Below are 19207 nucleotides of genomic sequence, written 5' to 3'. Positions count from 1 at the left end.
CTGGCAGAAGAGCTTCACTAGAGTGGTCAATAAGATGTCTTCAGCATCCTCATCTGCATCAGATTTAGGTATAATGAGAACAAGGCATCTGACCTGGATTTAACATCAATGAAGTCAGGATTCAAAAAAAATAGAAAGCTCCATCTCCCTCCTATTAAATTTCAAGTATAGCACAATTGAAAACACACTGTTTGTTATTCATACTGTGGTGCAGAATTTGGTAGCCAAATTTTCAATAGCTGGAGGCAAGTCTTGAATACCACTGAAACTTTTTGCCAGGCTTTCTAGGGTAATGCAGTTACTGGGGAAAGACACTTTAAAGGAATATTGAATGTAGCCTTGTTGAGATCACAGAATCACAGAATTTTTAGGGTTGGAAGGGACCTCTGGAGATCATCTGGTCCAACCCCAACTGCCAAGGCAGGGTCACCCTGAGCAGGTTACACAGGAACTTGTTCAGGTGGGTTTTGAATGTCTTCAGAGAGAGAGACTCCATGACTTCCCCGGGCAGCCTGTTCCAGTGCTCTGCTACCCTCAATGTAAAGAAGTTCTTCTTCATGCTGAGGTGAAAGTTCTGTTTTAGTTTATGGCCATTGCTCCTTGTCCTGTTGCTGAACAGCACTAAAAAGAGCCTGGAACCATCCTCTTGGCACCTGCCTTTGAGATATTTATATGCATAAACAGCTAAGGAAAGCAAAACTTTTAATATTGCAATCTGTTTTGATGTATATGGTAGATAATTAAGTAAAATAATTCATACAGTTTTACTAGTGAAAAGGGCATATATTTTGATAAATATGGCTTGATTTTTTTTCAGATTTCCTTTTAACAGAAGAAAAATGTGATTTTAATACCTTACTATTGCAACACTAGCAATTCCTGTGGCATTTTTAATGTGCCATACCAAGCCTCTAGCTTTGTTTTTAGCCCACTGGGCTTAATCTCTAAAGACAGGACTCCTCTTTCCAAAATTACTTCTTTTTCAGAGTTGCTTCTGACTGGAAATGGAGTATCTCTGTTACACCATAACCATGCAAGAAACAGATGCTTTTTAGCTCATGAGGGACGCCTGGAAGCTGATCAAAACTTTGCTGAGAAGCTGTGCTCAATTTCTGTTACATACAGTATTCCCAAAATTTTATCAGTAGCCTTCAAACCAAAGTAAAACTTTGCTCCTTTTAGAAAAAAGCAAAGGATTCCTGGTCTGGTAGCAGTAATCTTGAAACTTAGTCTGTTGTTGCATTACTCCAGTGCATAAGAGCAAAACTATTTGAAAGTACAGTGAGGTGTTTGTGTAAAGATTAGTAAGTGGCAAGCAAAATATCCCTTAGACTTTACAGAGACTGCAGAAAAAGCCTGTAGCAAAGGTCTAAAGTTCAGTCCTTAAATCTTTCAGGTCTGGAGTGTCCTGTTCAGGCCAGTGGTGTTGCTGCTGCAAAGAGCTCGTGTTAAATGCCGTTTTCCGCACCAGCTGAGTGCGTGCTCTACAATCCCTCTTTGATTCTGGCTGTGGGCCACTTGTCCCCCAGGTTTTGATCAATTCACAGTGCAAGAGAATTTTAGTAACTGGGAGAGTTGGTTTGCAAACTCATGTGTTCCTCAGCATAAAGCATCCAAATGTGGAGTGAAATAACAGGGACACTGCTGTCAGGGTGCCAACTTTGCATGCCTTACAATGTGGCTGATAAACATTATTTCTTTCAAGGCCTGTTCCCTGCCATTTTGAACCTGGCCAGCAATGCTCACATCTCTACCAATGCCACCTGCGGGGAGAAGGGACCAGAGATGTTCTGCAAACTGGTGGAGCACGTCCCCGGACGGCCCCTGCGCAATGCCCAGTGCCGCGTCTGTGACCGTCACAGTGCCAATCCCAAAGGCAAGCTTCATGTGTTTTGGATTTTGTTTGTTTCATGGGTTTGTGTCTTTTTTTTAACTCTTCCCCTTGAATACAGAGTGTATTGGAGTGAAATATGTTTTAGTTTTAGTCTCTCTACTATGTGAGTGCAATTACCTTGGAGCAAAGGGCTGACAGAGAGTGTGAGCACCGTGTATCACCGTTAAGAACTGCAAGATCCAATGACAACCTTTTTGTCTGAGGGCAGATTTCAGCTTTTACTTCTTTATGACAGGAAGAGATTGTGGTTCGTGTTATATAAATGTGCTGGGTCAGAAAAATTCAAAGATTTATTTTCAAGAGATGTTTAATTATTTTGCTTTGAAACAGAGCAGCACCCAATTTCCAGTGCAATCGATGGTACCAATAACTGGTGGCAGAGTCCCAGCATTCAGAATGGAAGGCAATACCACTGGGTCACCATCACCTTGGATTTAAGGCAGGTGAGTAACCATTTATGTGAGTGTCATTAAATGGATGTAGGATACAAGCCAATACAATTGATTGCAGCTCCTCTGTGTTTAGATGGTAGGATATGTAGCAGTTAACTGTTGAGTAGCACTTTAGTTAAATACGGATAGTTAAAAGTTAATATGAACTTATTTTAAACAGATACGGTTTTCAATTATTGTTCTAGAGCATCTTGAAGATTTCATTCCTGTCAGACTGGAATAGAAGTGAATTATGGCACAGTAACAATTGTTTGTGTGGATGAGAGTAAAAACTCTCATCCATTTTCTTTGTTGGTAACCAATTCCATCTGTACTAATTCCTTTGTCTTGGTAACTTTCCTCTGTCTTTTCCTCACCCTTCTGTCTTTTCCCCAGGAGTCCGATGATACTATTTTCCTCCACCTTTTATCTCTTAAAAGTTACTTGAAGTCTGTGTTTTCAAGGACTTCTTTTTAAAAAGCAATGTTTTCAGGCTGTTGGCCAAAGTACACATTTTATGTGAGGATGCATCTGACTGATTCTGATCACCATCTTGTTGGAAGGAACACTGGGAAGAAATGTTCTAAACTATATCTTCTAGGAACTTTTGCTGTCAGCTGTTATGCAGAGTTAGTGTTTATATTTCTGAAACAGTGATTTGTGACCCTGGGGAGATTGGAACTCTCTGGGCAAAAGTTGCTTCCTCTGTTTTGGCCACTCTGTATCGCCAAACTTGGAGGGATTTATCATTCTTAGACAGGAGGCTGGGCTGCTAAACTGTAGAGAGCATTTGCTAATTTATTAGTTTGTCTGCTAGACATACAAGAATCAGAAGTCTCCTACCATGCTCCAAGAAAAGACAAAATAATTGGTGAAGAAATATTTTTCTTGGCTTTTTCTTGTTGTTTTGCTTTGAACAGATCTGTGTGCTGGCCTACCTAAGTTGTTTGAAAATCATAGCTCAACAATTCCTTATTAATATGGGGATGCTTCCAAACTCTGGAAGAAGAAACTATTACGTACTAAAAATGCATACTTGAGGTGTAGAATTAGTAAGAAGCTTTTGCAGGATCTGTAGACCCTGCTTGAAAGTTATTTTAAAGATAAAACAGAAGGTTTAACTTTGATGTTTTCAAATAAAGCATAGGTTAAGCAAGTGCCTAGTTTGCTCTTTAATTAGAAAGCAGAACTGTTAGGAAAATAATCACAGGGTGTCTTTTGTCAGTGACAGAAGGTTTGGATAGGATTTTTGTGTTGTTTGAAGAGTTAGCTTTGTGTTTGGTTTGTAAATGGACAAACAGGAAGGAAAAATGAAGGAGGAGGGGATGCCTTAGTTTTTATCCTCCTAGAACAATTTCACTTTGGAAACAGACCAGCTGATCTGCCCTCTGAATCTTTTATTCTCCAGTCATAGTGCTCTTATGTTTCAACAAATACATATCTTTCCTCTCCTGACCCACGCTCAGTTTCACTAATTCGATTTGAAAAGTTTCCCCTAAGGGGCCTTTCTTCTGTGTTTTCCCTAGAGAGTTTGAGAGAGAGAAGGCATCTAGGGCTATGCAAACTGAATGTAAATTACTGCTCTGTGAGAAAGGATTTGGTTAATAGAGATTGCTTGAAGTCAGTGAGTTATTAGAGCTGACTTGGTGTGCTTACTTTAAGCGAGTCAGCACAAGTAAAGAGAACACAAAAGAAAAACATGTGAAGGATCTTAGTGATTTTAGTAATTATTTACTTCATATATTTGTTTCAGAATGAGTTAAAATAGTCTTCTGGAACTTTCAGAAAAATATTTCTGGAAGTCAGTGCCTGTGTTCAGTATAACTTCAGCCCTGGTACTTTTTTTTTTACATTTCAAGCTTTGTGCGTTATATCTGTCAAGTACCGTATTAAAGTAAACAAGTCCTTTCCTTGCCAGAGTAGAGAATATATTCACACCTCTTTGTGATGTGAAAAATTAACATCTGGTCATTATTTATGGGTTTTTTTTGCAATTATCAGAAATTCTAGGAATAAGAGGAATTGATTGTTCCTTGGGATTATTACCAATGTAGAGTTTAGAGATATAATCAAAGCAGTTGGGTTGGTAAATGCTGAAACATACCCTTGGCTGGCAAATATGGGGAAGATTCTCTTAGCTGGTGAACACTGACTCCACTCCAGTTTCCCTAGGTGAATCTTTATGACTGTATTCATCTCTTGGCTCCAAGTTGAAGGGAATAGAGCATATTCTTTCGGCTAATATTCTACCTTGTACTTAGTCTATTTAGTCTAAAACCAGCTGTACTAAAGAGTAGTTTGATGAGGTCTCAGTAAGAAAAGAGGGCTGGCTACTAAAATCAGTATGGAAATTGCTGTTTTTACCTTTCTCCTTTGCAGAATCTGTGCTATTTATAGCTAATATAGCATTTTGTAAGGTTAGTGCTTACGTCATGATTTTCTAGCTCATATACATCATGACAACTAGGTACATTTATTCTAGCATGCCTTTCAGTCTTTCCAGGATCCAGATGTATGATAGTATTTCCTTCCCACACCCCACACCACTGCCTCCTCCTCCCCCTTTCCATTAAATTTATGGCAATGATCCAGAACTGGGGAAAGAGTAGTTTAGCAATGAGGTGTAGGATTGATGTGAAAGACACTGAGATTTGATTTATGACCTTGTGCTTCCTACACTGGTAGTTCTACAGAAAGAAATACACAGCAGCAGTTTTCTATAAAAACAGCATTTTTTGCCTGAGTTTGACTCCTCTGGGCAGTTGCAGGGTGAAATTACAATTCTAATAAATCCTGGCTATGGTACACTTAAGTGGTGTGATTGAGCCAGCTGTAAAATATTACTCTGTGACACCATTAAACAAAGACTACTTACCTCAGTTTTATTACCATGCTTCGGACTTCTAAAGATATTTAAATGTACTCTGTATCCTTGGTGTAGCAGAAAGGCAGATGTTTGTATATCAAAAAGTTCTTGAACTGCAAAGCAAGACTAGTTCTTGTTGGAAGACCCATAGTATTAAGTTGAGTTGAGAAAACAACTCCACTTCTGATTAAGTCATAGCTCATGGATATTCTATGAGTACTGGATTACCACTCAGAGGCTGATGTAAGAGTAATTTGCAGTTTCTGCTATTACAAAGTGAAAAGGAATGTAAATATTATAATATGATTTTTCCAGAGCTTTCATCTTGAAATGAACTGGCAAGAACAGGTTTCTGTAAAGATACATGGTTTGCTGATGTAAAAAAATGCTGTTCTGTTGGCTTCACAGGACTAATGTTAATGAATTGTATGTGGAAAGCTTCCTCAAAAGTCCTTTGTGGCTTTGTAAAACTGATGATGCAAGATTCAGGGTGTTCATCCGTACGTGCTTACAAAAAAATTCTTGTGTAAAATGAATTTTCCTTCTATTCCAAATTAAGGTTTGCACATAATGAATCAAAATCTTAACAGAAAGATAATTAATGAGACTAGAAGTTCTGCTGGATTTAGTGTATTTTGCACTTTTAACATCACAGAATCGTCAGAGCAAAATGTTGCAAACAATTGCTAGGCTTCACTGTGTCTAAGAGCCTGAAGCTATCTTTATCTCTTAAAACAATATTTCTGTGAACAATATAAGCTGAGATACATCCCTTCATGTAGTCTTCTACTCTTTGAGAGTATTCAAGAACGATGCACTTCGTGTTGGTGGATCTGCATTCAGAGAGACAAGGTTTTTAGAAAGTCTAATTAAAGCAGAAATTTCTTGGTTTACTGGCATTGCAGCTATCAAGAAGAGGTTTTTTTAGTACAAGTTTATTTAGCTGATCTTAACAATCAGGACTGAAATGCCTGTAAAATGACACTTTTGATCTGTGTCTGCTTGGGAATTGCTAACTTGCTTTGACTTGCCCTTTTTACCCTTGTTGTTCAATAAGGAAATTAGTTCTGAGAAAGTTATACAGTCAAATTAAAGTGTACAAATCATTAGCTCTGGCTCAGGTTTATCACATGGCTGGTTGGTGGGCACTGAATGAAGGTGGAAAGTGATAAGAAACTGCCTTTGGTGATATTCAAACCTGAAGAACTTGTAAAAGTCAAATTCTGTAAAATGTGCTCAAAGGAAAATCAGTTTGCATGACGTGAACTTCTTGGCCCACTGTGGGTTGCAGAGGCTGTGGGATATGAGGTCTGCAAAACCCCTACCTACAGACATTCCCTGAAAGATATTCATCTGTGTACCCTGTGGACACCTTGGTCCCTTCTTCCAGCTTCATTCCCTTGCTTGGAAACATAATCCCTGAGAATAAAGCTCCTACTGGTAGGTTATCTAGTGACTTCTTGAGTCTGAGAGCATTTATACAAAATCCTTAATTTATTTATTTAACCTACATTATTTCAGGGACTGACAAATTTTCCTGAAGCTGTTGATATTTATTATCTTGGGAATTTACCTGTGAAGTAAAATGGGATACCTGTGAACTATGTGTGTAAATGGAAAAGTTGAGAGAGATTGAATTTATTGAATTGTGCATTGAATTTGTGCACAGTTGCTGTGAAAATGTTAATATTTAACTGGCTTTTCCCTTCACTCCCCCCTCACCAAGGAACTTGATATTTAAAGTAAGTTTAATTTGCATACTCTCGTGAATACCTTTTACTGCAGCAGTTGGTTTGTGATGAAAGATATCTCATTGTTACTAGTTGGAACTGGATTTAAAACTAGCCACATCAGCTGCACACTATAATGGGTCTTGAAAAATCTCAATGTAATCAAAAGTAGATCATTTGTTGTTCAGCCAACTGTGTAATAAGTAGGGAAGCAGTTTAGTTGATGACAGCAAGCAGAGAGGAAAAATAAATAAATAAAGGACATATGAGAGTTTTTTGAGGGAGGTTTTCTACCATGGTATTTGAAAAAAGTTTGGGTTCCAGTCTTGCATCTTTTATGCATTTGAGAAAGATTACTGACTTCAAAGGAACTTGGAAGTGCATAGCTGTTTCTAAGCCCAGTCAATAAAACTCTAGTTTTAATAGTTTTGTGAAGTTCTCGTATGTGATGGAGAAAATACCCATACAAGCAACTCCTGTCACATATGAGTCTTCAGGTTTTGGGTACTGAAATGATGATACACCAGATTCTGCTTGTGCATAACTTGAGTGCAAAAGGGGTATTTAACTCAATGCCACTAAGTGAACAATGAAATGTGTGTAGGGAATATAATTGTTTGGCTTGAAGTCTGCCCAAATGATGTACTTTGTTCCGTTAAAACCATGTATTTTGGCTTTTATTTTTTCCACTGGAGATTGTTGGCATGATGTAGGCTTTATTTAAAAGGGGGTCTTCTCTTCATGGAAGCTGGATTATAATTCTTGATATTCACTTCGATCAAATTTTAAGACTGCGCTGAACAAAAGAGGATTCACAGACCCCAGAGAAATTTTATTTCTAAGACCGTAAGACTGACTAAAGAGTGAGCTGGCTTGCATCTGCTTGCATTCCTGAAGCATCACAGTAAAATCCTAATTTTCTGTATATTTTCATACTTATTGAAACAATTAGACATGTTCTGTTTTTATGTGATTGATGTCTAAAAGGATAAAACTGGAGTGCCTGTAAAGAAAGTGAAACCAAGTGAATACTGTAGTTTAAGTTCTGTCTGATAAAATTGTTTTACTTTTATAAAGATGATATATGTAGTAAATCATTTGAAGATAAGTACCACCAATGTTTTTTTCCTTCTCACGTGTGCAAGATCTCCTAATCAAAGCTTTACTCACTTAAATAATGCTTTGTTTCAAAAGTAGTTTTCTGAACTGCATATACAATGCAGTTACTATTTATCTTTGTGAGTTTATTTCCCCATTTGGCAAAATCAAAACCTGCTTTCATGTGGCAAGTATTGTTCTTGCTCTGGCTTTAATCTGTATTGCAAGAAAAAAAACCCCCAAACCTAAAAATTTAAATTCATAACGGATGAAAGAATTGAGTGCAGCCAATTGGAGCTCAACATAGTATTAACACTACACATGCAGACAGGAATTATGATTATAACAGCAGCCAACCAGGCAGTCTGCTCAGGTGGGAATACATTTCTCTGAGATGGTTGAATCATACAGAGTTTTTCTTTCATCTAAATGTGGCTTGTTATTCCAGTGTATATGAAACATTAAACTCCTGTATAGAAGTGTTATGGATTTGCAAATCCAGCCTTTTTGAGTGAGGTGATGTAGTAGGTATTGGGTAAGGGATGACACAGTGGCTTTGCTGGAAGTGCACTTCAGTGTTCGTGTCTGATGCTGTAGCGAGCTGGGTGGCCAGTGCAGGTAGGCTGGCTGCCATGACAAGGTAATTTAAGAGATGATATGAACTTAATTACTGCCCTGCCTACTCACAGAAGTGCTCAACAGTCCTGTTGTATGGATGAGGATTTCACTTTGGATTGTCAGAATCAATCAATCAATAGTCAAGATACCTGCATAGCTCATATACGTCTTAACCTTACTTAAGAATATTACCTTTTTTATCATGCTTATTTTTGTCACATTCAGCTTATTTATCTCTGTGTATTTTTGGCAGTGTCTGTAATAGTCTGCTACTACTTGAAACAACTTCAACACAGGATGAATTTGGAATGCAAAGATTATTTTTAACACAGGGTGTAAGAAGTTTATCAGAAATGCTATTACAGAGAAGATTACATTCCCTGCTAAATTGTAAAACAGAGAGTTTTTTGGGCTACATCTGTAAAAAACCCCACAAAAACAAACAACCAAGCACAAGAAACCAAACAAGGAAACCCAACCAAACCCCAGATTTTGAAGCCCTCAGTGGTTCAGAAAAGCTAAACATTTCCCACAGATTGTTATACCCAACTAATACTGAAATGTGCAGTATAGATATAGGTTTCAGCTATTACATCAGCACAGAGTGATGCCCTGGACACAATTAGATGGACCTCTCTTGTCGAATGTTTGTGCAAAAAATTTATCCAGAGTTACTGTACCAAATTCTACCCTCTTCCCAGGCAAATCGTATACTGCTTTTAAAATTTAAATTTACTACCCCAGTTGGCTTCTGGTGGTCTTTTACAGTACAGTGAAGTGTTAAAATTTTCTTCTTGCATTTTTTTCAGGTCTTTCAAGTTGCATATGTCATCATCAAAGCTGCTAATGCTCCACGACCTGGAAACTGGATTTTGGAACGCTCCATAGATGGCACGGAGTTCAGACCATGGCAGTACTATGCAATTAGTGATACTGAATGTTTAACTCGTTACAATATTACACCAAGAATTGGGCCTCCAACTTACAAGAGAGATGATGAAGTGATCTGCACCTCCTATTATTCCAGACTAGTTCCCCTGGAACATGGAGAGGTATCTTTGTTTTTGTACTTGCAGTTTGTGATTAAGAACATGGACTGATAGCAGTTTGAAAACATTTGAATTGCAGTTACAGAGTTCATCACCCTCAGCACTACCAGATCATCTGTTATTCTTCTTTAGTAACATTATCTTTACATCACGTACTAGTATAGCAAACTGCTTAATGTTGGGATGAAATACATCTTTGGCTCTATGTGTTCCCGTTACTAAACTCTTTGTTCTCTCTTTCCATATAATTTGATGGTAGCAATTAGCTGTGAATTATTAGTTCCTTTATCCCGAAAAGCTATAACAGAGGCTCTGTGTTCTGCCAGTTTTTTCATTTAGTGGAGAAAACTCCTGTGTTAGGAACACCTGGTTGTGTGAGATAAAGCTGCAAACACTGTTGAAGTGCTCGGCACAGCTGGAACTCCTAAACAAGCCTTGGCATTGTTTCAAGGATGTAGCATAATTAAAAGAGCTATGAGTTGTGCAGCCTTGCTGTTGATTGTTCTTTCTTTTAGCAAACTATTCACGGTACTTGTGTAATTTATTACAAAGAGGCAGCCACATAATGAAATGATACATTAAAACCAGCAGTTATTCCATCGTGAATGCTATAGTGTATGATTGTGATAATAAGTGTGGTGTTATCCCATGGAGAATGCTAGTAACTCCTAGCTTCATAGAAATCAATATGTTTTTATTTCTTGGTTTTAAAAAGATTGGACTGTATGTAGCCATTCATGTAAAATTAAAATTATCAGCAAGAAAAGAACCAGTGGAATTCAGTAAAGTCCCATTTACTTTAATAAAATGCTTATTGCAATGTTGTGAGCATATGATGAACATATAATCAACATAGAACCAACAGATCAGATGGAATGAAGAAACCTAAACCTATCTCTCCACACAATTAACCAGAAAACCCTTAGTTTGACTGTATATGAACAGTGCTGCTTGTCATGTACGTTTAGTAGGCCATACAACTCCCACTCCAGGGATGCCGGAAATTCAATTTAGTGACATTTTTCTTCTCATTCATTGGTCCTGATGGCACACATAATTAATTGGGCTACAATATCCAAAACATTGGGGTTTTTTCTGAGTGCAGTGATAGAAAAGCATAATACAAAAAATGGCAGAATTAAATTTCTGTGTACTATGGAGAATCACAGAATCTTTCAGGTTGGAAAAGACTTTTAAGGTCATTGAGTCCAATTATTAACTCAGCACCGCCAACTTCACCCTTAAACTATGTTTTTAAAGTGACACATCTACATGTCCCTCCAGGGATGGTGACTCCACCACTTCCCTGGGGAACCTACTCCAAAGCTTGACAACCCTTTCCATGAAAAATATTTTCCTTGCTTCCAAACTAAAACTCCCTTGGCACAATTTGAGGCTATTTCCTCTTGTTCTGTTCCTTTATGCCTGGGAGAAGAGGCTGACCCCCATCTGGCTACAGCCTTCTGTCAGGTAGTTACAGGGAGTCATAAGGTCACCCCTGAGCCTCCTTTTCTCTAGGCTGAACAACCCCAGCTCCCTCAGCTGCTCCTCGTAAGTCTTGTGTTCCAGACCCTTCACCAGCTCCGTTGCCTTTCTCTGGACACTACAGCACCTCAATGTCCTTCTGAACTGAGGGGCCCAGAAGTGAACACAGGATGTGAGGTGCAGCCTCACCAGCGCGGAGTACAGGGGGACAATCACTGCCCTGGCCCTGCTGGCCATACAATTTCTCATACAAACCAGGGTGCCATTGTGTAGGGACTCTGGTGGGTTCGGTCTGGACCGGGCGTAGACAGACGGTCGGGAGATCTCTATAAGCAGATCTTGGAACATGCGGTTTATTGCAAAGGGCGTGGGTACAGGGGCACTGCTTAGAGCTGCCAGCTGCAGCTCTGAGCAGGCCTAAGAGAGCAAGAGAGTAAGCGGGTAAGTAAAGAGAGAGAGAGAGCGAGAGGAATGAGAGTGAAGAAGAAGTAGTAAGAGTGTGTAAGAGTGGAATGGAATGGAATCGTGAAGTCCTGGTTACAATACAATAAATCATCTTCGGTACTGAATATTCTAATTGTCACTAACCAATCTAATACAAGATACAAATCCTATAGCATTTACATACAGCCTATAAGAGTTCTTATATTACCATAGAGTGTTACATCTTAACTTCTCAAAACTACTCTTTGGACCCCTTCTGCTGAGCTAGTAGGGTCTGCTCTGACCCTTGGACCTGCCTGCAAGCAGAGGGTATTGTTCAATCAAGAGGGGATTACCTTCAGTCGGCCATACCATTGTTTTCCAGTTGTTCAGTAACTAAGACTTGGTATTTCAAAAGTGGCTTTCATTTCGATGTCGCCTGTAGTTTTCATAGTCCCAAAATCTTTTGTCAGGCAACCATATTTATAAGGCTTTCCTGTTTCATCTTCCCCAACACCATTGGCCTTCTTGGCCACCTGGGCACAGCTGGCTCAGATTCAGCTGCTGTCAGCCAGCACCCTCAGGTCTTTTTCTGCTGAGCAGCTTTCCAGCCACTCTACCCCAGCCTGTAGCACTGCCTGGGGTTGTTGTGACCCGAGGGCAGGACCTGGCACTTGACCTTGTTGAACCTCATCCAACTGGCCTCAGCCCAGCAATCCAACCAGTCCAGATCCCTCTAGAGAGCCTTCCTGCCCTCCAGCAGATAAACACACATGCATAAAAGCTGTGACTCACAAAGGACAGGCTGCTCTTTCGTAACTGGATTGTCTGTCAGACAGGAGTATTCCCTGCACAGAATATCTCACAATGTGCATTTATGTATTTAGGGCTTTGTAATTTGTTATCACCAATCTGTTGAACTTAAGAGTGGCCCAGTATGAATCCTGAAAGCTGATCTCTATATGTGCCTGCCTTGTATCCAGCATGTTAACATCTCAGTTCTCTGCCGTCTGCTTGGAGAGTCTTGATGTGAAATAACTGTTAGGGTAAAAAGACCACATATCTAAATATGGATGTCATTAATAACATATTTTGCCAAATCAGACATTTTGCCAGTTTAGCTGCTAGATTTTTCACAGGTTTGAAGAGATACAGGTGCTCGACTGCAAGTTCTTTTGTTTGCCTAATTTATATACTGCTTGAAGATCTGCTTCTGGCAATTTACATAATCAATTTAGGACTCATGGTGAATTGCATGGCTTAAGGCGCAGTTTGAAAATGGTCTTGAATTATGAAGGACAAGTAAGCTAAAAAAATATAATACAGAAATATCAGGGTGTATAAGCTTATATAAGGAATGTATTAGCCAAATTTAGCAGTGTGCAAGGAGAATCATGATATTTCTTCTTTAGTATCTTAGTCAATATCCCTACTGTTTCTCTCTTTTTCTGCTTGGAAAGATTCCTCTACAGTCTCTATAAAAATTTAAGTGTATTACAGAATTTCTACTAGTAGAATTTCTAGACAGTAGAATTCCTACTGTTCAAGCTTTTAACTTTAGAGTAAAAAAGTGACTCATGTCATTACTTGAAGGCACTACTTATGAGTAGTGAGAGTATATATTAGGCAGGAAAGACTGTTAAATGAAGTGGCATGTGACACATGGGAGGTAAGGCCAACTGGTTGTGACAGGCTTTTCTGGGTCTTTAAATCTCTGGTGATAAAAAGCAAACAGTTAGAAATTCCAGTGCCGTGGCTGGGTCCTCCTCTCTTTGTTGAGGAAATCAAAGGGTTGCAGTGAGCCCAGCAAATTCTACGTCAGTACCAAAACGTGAATGACAGTAGGATGTGGTGCTCCATGCTGAAATTGTGTTTGTCTATAGTTGAGTACATTTGTGTTAAAATTTTTTCACCAAAAGGAGGGCAGTGATACTTGAATATTTGACCAACAGGTCTGCTTTGTAATTCCCAGCAGAAAACATGACTTCTGAATGCGTATGTCACAACCAATTTGCCTCAAGAGAACAGTCTGAGATGTGGTGGGCATGTTCAGTCTTCAGCTGCATAAAACATTGGTACGAGGAGGAAGAATCTCTTCTGCATGTCTGTGACAGGATCTAAGAACAGAAAACATGGTTTAGGGATTAGGAGCATTTCTAACAATAAAGCTGGAAAGGCCTGGAATACATTGCCTTGGAGAATTGTAAAGTAAGCACCAACACTGGTATTTGGAAACAGACTGGTCAAACATTTAACAAAACTCTAGTAAATCTTGCTTTAGCATAGGAAATGGACTAGAAGAATTCTCTGTATTTCTGTGAGAGCTGAGTGTTATATAAGGTGGTGCTAATTTGCAGGATCAGACCTGGAAAATGTTTTGGTTTTAATAACTGTTACTCTGCAGTTGGAAAATGGATGGGCTATTAGAAAAGTGGAAATCTTTGAACACAGTATGTTAGAATATTAAGAAGGAAGGGTGCTAACCAATAAATGTCAAAATTATAATTTTGGGAATGGGACCTCTATTACAAGCCTCTGTTTGTCTGTTTTTTAAATAACACAGTTACTCTCTAGGGAGCCCCTATCTCCACTACAGAATTAAGATTTTTTTAACATAATAATTAAAAAATCTTTAACATGTAGGAGTATTTTCAGGGGAACAATTTGACAGTACTGGACAAAGTTGAAACTATACATTGAAGAGTAGTATATGAGACAAAATTGCCCTTCATAAATGAGAATATGTCATGCACTCTGAAATGCAGGTGACAAACCCAAAACATGACCCTTTGTTTGTTACGGACACCAGGTGAACTGTTGAACATTTGTTTGCTGCCTGTAGGGTAGGGTCTTATTTTCTGTTTCTTACATAAAATGGAGCAGGAACTGTATGGTCATAGGAGACTATATCCTTGTGTGTTCCTAAGTAGTTTTGGAAAGAAGGAAGGGGCTGTTGCCAGAAAAAGCTGTGCAGCTTGATACCAAAAGTCGTTTTAGTGAGGCCAGCTGGAATTGTGCAAGGAAGGTGTAGGTCAAAGGAATGGATTTGTGATGGCAGTGCCTTGCTTTCAGTTGTCATCTGTGTTGTGGCTTCCCACTGCGTTCTCTTATCACTGAGTACTCCTTGCTGATTGTGCAGGCCTGTCACTGCTAGGTGTAGGATTAATGACCCCAGATTGAGAGCGTAGACCAGATTATGCTTTGTAATAAGATCTTTCTATTTATGGAGAAGAAATCTGTAAGGACAAAACCGGGCTTACGGCCAGAGTTATGTATTCCATCTCAATGGGGGAGAGGAAGACTGCAGGAACTAGGGATTCACTTGGTACTTTACCTTGGTTTTTCTCCTTATGCTATCTCCACAAAAGCCCAGGAGATTTGGGACTATGATGAGCTGATAATGGTGGTTTCAGAGCAGTGTGAGTCAGGAAGCAGGAATTTTACCTACATGTAGACAGTGGGGAAATAAAAGGAACTCCAGGTAGTTTAACATGTGACCATCCCGAGTTGTTGGGAAACAAGCTTAAGTTCTGTGGTTTTGATTCTCAGACTGATGTTTGTTGTGGTAAATGAATCACAGATCCGTTTGTGATTAAGCCAGCTTTTCTTTCTAGATTCACACTTCACTGATCAATGGCAGGCCTAGCGCTGATGATCCTTCAGAGAAGCTGTTGGAATTCACTTCTGCACGATACATTCGCCTGCGACTGCAGCGTATTAGAACTCTGAATGCTGACCTCATGACTCTCAGCCATAATGATCCTAAGGAGCTAGACCCCATTGTTACCAGAAGGGTAAGCTGATTGTTCATAAATGGTATTCAGTATAGCTTGATTATAGCTTGATGGGAGAGTCTATTCTGACCTATTTGAGAAAGAGGAAGTACTTAATTCTTGCCATTCACAGAGTGGCTTTGATAAGTTGTTAAATAATTTTTGCCTTCCCTTTGACACCACTAACAACAGTATCTTGTCATAAAGAACTTTGAGGAAAAGCTTTTTGAGATTGTTTTTATTTTTATTTGTTTGTGTAAATGATTTATGCTAGGAACTGTGTTTGTAATGCTTTATCATCAAAATATGGTTTGGCTGATGGAAATGCCACTTGAGGTTGCTCTTGATGCCACTGCAGTACCTTTTGTGGTGTATCATGGATTTTGGGACCCAATGCTGTGGTTCATAAACATAATTATTTGAAAACATAGCTATTGTGAGTTTTCATGTCTTATAAGAATTTTCTTCATTTTTTAAAGGCTGTTATAATCAATTGTTTTAGAGCCCATAAATTAATGTTTGTATAGAATTCTGACAGTATTAACTAATTTCCAGATTTGATATTGAAACTGGGGAAACTGAGGCCCCAAGCACTTAGGCTGATTTCTTCAGATTCTCACATAAATTCAATATTGGAAGTCTACCTTCACTAACAGTTCTGCAGGATTTCTGCTTTGTATCTTGCCATTTTGACCACCTTAATTTGCCCAAGACTCATAGGCTAATACTTCAGAGGGGTTTAAGTTCTTCTATGAGGGTAGGCTTTCTGATGAGGACAGGGGAACATGAAAAGTGTTTCCTCCTTCCTTTCCTTTGTAGCTCTTTTTCCTGAATAACATCTGCAGGCAACTCTTCCTTGTGCAGCAACAGGATTCTTGCAGTTTGTGGCTTCTGTGATACAGGCAATCCTTGCGTTGTCTGGATGGCTGAGTACAGAAGGCAGAAAGGAACTTGGTCAGGGATTGGTGGGTACTTTCAAGACAACCCCACCCTTATCTTGATCATGGAGGTGACCATTCAACTGCAGCATTTTAAAGTATAAAATCTGGATGGTTTGCATTTTCTGTCTGACATGGGAATTGCTAGCATGGAGACTGCAAGACCAGAGGATTGGACAGCTGCACCAGCTGTGCCTTGCTGGCAGTAGGGAAATGCACAGCCTGAGCAGGCGAGATGTTCCCATAAGGCAGACTGGTTGATATTTAGATCTATTGATAGTGTAGGCATATCAAGACATACACCCCAAAAAGAAAGGTTCGACATGGAAGCACGCAAACATACAGCTGGCAAACAAGAATTTGGAGGATGAGCATTGCCACTGGTTTTGTAACATACACAGTGTGCAATCCAGGGCTTAGTACTTCTCCACCTACCATTGCTTAGTGCAGTTTTGCATGAAAAACGACACATATTGGCCAGGGTTCCCAAATCCTGATGTATCACCTTGAGTCTCACTTTGCTGTGCAACAAGCTACAACAAAGATGATGACTTCCAGCTTTCTGGATGCTGTTTTTGTTGGCTTTGAAGACTTTGCTACGGTTGTTGATACCAATTACATTTTGTTTCCTGTATGTAGTCTTGAAAAATGGCCAATTCAGATTCTGAGTGTTCAACAGCACCTTTATTTCTGTGTTCCTTTTATTTATTTCTGTCTGTACCATTTGATTATCCCTGGTCTCTCATTCAACTTCAAGCTGCACACAGCTGCCGTGAGCCGTACACTGTCAGAAAATAAGACAAAGGAGATGATACAGGCAATGCAGTGAGAAATTAAATTCTGCTTTTGTCCTCCTTTCTCAGCCTGAACCTCCTTCTTTATAGTTAAGGACTTACTGTTCATGACAAGTCCCTGAATGGTTTTTGTAGTTCAAGCCCATAACATTAAAAATCCTCCCAAATTACTGAACATAAGAAATTTAAAACCATTAAAAAAAAAAGTATGAAATCAAAGAAGATAGTTTCCTCCAACTCCAAGAGCCTTCAAAGAAATAACAGTCCAGGAGTCAGCATGTCTGACCACCCAGGGCTACCTCCTCTTCCTGAACCAGCTGACATTAGTGTTGCTAGGTCTGAGAGCCTTGAACTATTCCCTTAGAAGTATCCTCAAAAAGAATTTCTTTTTCATTCCCCTGTAGTACATACTTCCCAGGATACAAACAGGCCAACCATGTTGATATTGCAGCTGTAACTGAACCCAGATGGTCATTTCCTGCCTCTTCTTTGCCTTGAAAATTAAATCCTTTCCTTATTTATGTTGTTTTTGCTCACCACCTGGCAATATTAATGGATAGTATTCTGCTGTATCCACACTTTTTAAACTAAGAGTTTGGATAGAATATTTGACTGGCTACACAGTAGAGGAAAGATCTGGTCTGGAAGTCAGTGTGCAAAGTGGTTTTAAGGGAGGGAGAGTTCCCATTTTAAGGAAGCGTACTCTTAGTCCCCAGACCGACACTAAAATATGGCAATTTCTTATGTTTTATGGATTCTTGTAAAGTGAAAAAAGGATTTTTTTTTTTTTTTTTGCGAGTACATTTTGACTGAGGTCACATTTGGTGGTCTTTCCTGAAGCTGAGGTATTTTACGTACTTACTTAAAAGTTAAAAGTCACTGTTTCTTACCAATAAGGAAAAATGTGGGGAAAATAAAAAATGCAAAAATTGAAGGTTTCCCCAAATGGCAAATATTTTTGAGTATTTCTTTTATTTTTCAAGTCACAGAGTACTTGAATGCTGGTATTTTATTTTGCAGAGTAGGGCAGGAAGACGTAAATACACATAAATGTCTTTTATTCATACCTTTCTCAACTTTGTTTATTTGTAGTACTACTATTCAATAAAGGACATCTCTGTTGGTGGCATGTGTATTTGTTACGGCCATGCTCGAAGCTGCCCTCTGGATGAAATCACAAAGGTATTCTTCATCTCATTATTCGATAATGATAATTATTTGATAATTTGATAATTATTAATAGGAAAACAACTTTTCCTATTCAAATAAAAAAAATCCCTGAGGAGAGTGAGAAAGAGGAAGCTAAAAGAGATCTTATGATGTGTACAAATTTTTTACTATTTTTTTTTTCAGAGCAAGCATATCTGGATTTTGTAGTGCAACTTTCTTGAAGTAAACTCTTCTTCTTTGGCATTGAATTTAAACAATTCAAGGGGTACAAGACATAGTTGGTCTTGCAGCACAGGAGATTTGCCCCTCCTGTTCTGGAAAGGCTATTCCCCAGTAGCTGACGTACCATGGTGGAGCAGTCCAGTGCTAATTGTAGGGTATTTGTGAGTCATGCCATTTTTTGGAGTAAGGCTGATACTGGGCAGACTTTTGGCAAAATTGATTAAACTATCCATTAAAAAATATTTCAAGAAAGTGAATCTTTTATTCTCAGAAATTGCAATGCCAGTGTGAACACAACACGTGTGGAGAGAGCTGTAACAAGTGCTGTCCAGGCTACCACCAGAAACCATGGAGACCAGGAACCCTTTCTGCTGGGAACAAATGTGAGAGTAAGTATGCACAGGCATTTAAATAGTTTCATGACGTCTTACTATTTTCTTGTTTGAGGTTGCTTTCATAAAGATCTGTACTAATTGCCCTGAAATTCCGCAAACTATTAACTGTCTTCATGGGATTGTTCAAAGGTGGAGAACCTACTTCAAATCATAACTGTTAAGATGGTTTTAAATAATCTGTTCAGTGTGACTTTGTGGCTAGTGGAGTCGTAGTACAGCTTCCAGAGTCTCTTTTTCAAAGGGACTTGGGATTTACTGTACTTCTGTAGAAACTAGCAGATTGGCATCAATCATTTGGTTCGCTACTTGAAATGCAAATTT

General features: G+C 39.0%; 1 protein-coding gene across 1 annotated transcript in view; it reads left to right on the top strand.

Annotated features, from left to right (window-relative positions):
* Nucleotides 1-19207, top strand: part of LAMA1 (laminin subunit alpha 1) — a 100864-nt gene that overhangs the window by 19526 nt on the left and 62131 nt on the right. The window contains exons 2-7 of the mRNA XM_042031045.1: nucleotides 1706-1876; nucleotides 2225-2337; nucleotides 9447-9689; nucleotides 15209-15388; nucleotides 18192-18281; nucleotides 18763-18880. Of these exons, the coding sequence (XP_041886979.1) occupies nucleotides 1706-1876; nucleotides 2225-2337; nucleotides 9447-9689; nucleotides 15209-15388; nucleotides 18192-18281; nucleotides 18763-18880 (915 nt within the window). The remainder of the gene's footprint in view (nucleotides 1-1705; nucleotides 1877-2224; nucleotides 2338-9446; nucleotides 9690-15208; nucleotides 15389-18191; nucleotides 18282-18762; nucleotides 18881-19207) is intronic.

The sequence above is a fragment of the Corvus kubaryi genome, unplaced genomic scaffold (assembly GCF_017639235.1).
Source record: "Corvus kubaryi isolate FWS band 111438036 unplaced genomic scaffold, C.kubaryi_AGA036_p1.0 132, whole genome shotgun sequence".
NCBI classification, from domain to species: domain Eukaryota; kingdom Metazoa; phylum Chordata; class Aves; order Passeriformes; family Corvidae; genus Corvus; species Corvus kubaryi.
Note: the sequence above shows the minus strand (reverse complement) of the source record. Positions and strands in the feature narration are given on the sequence as shown.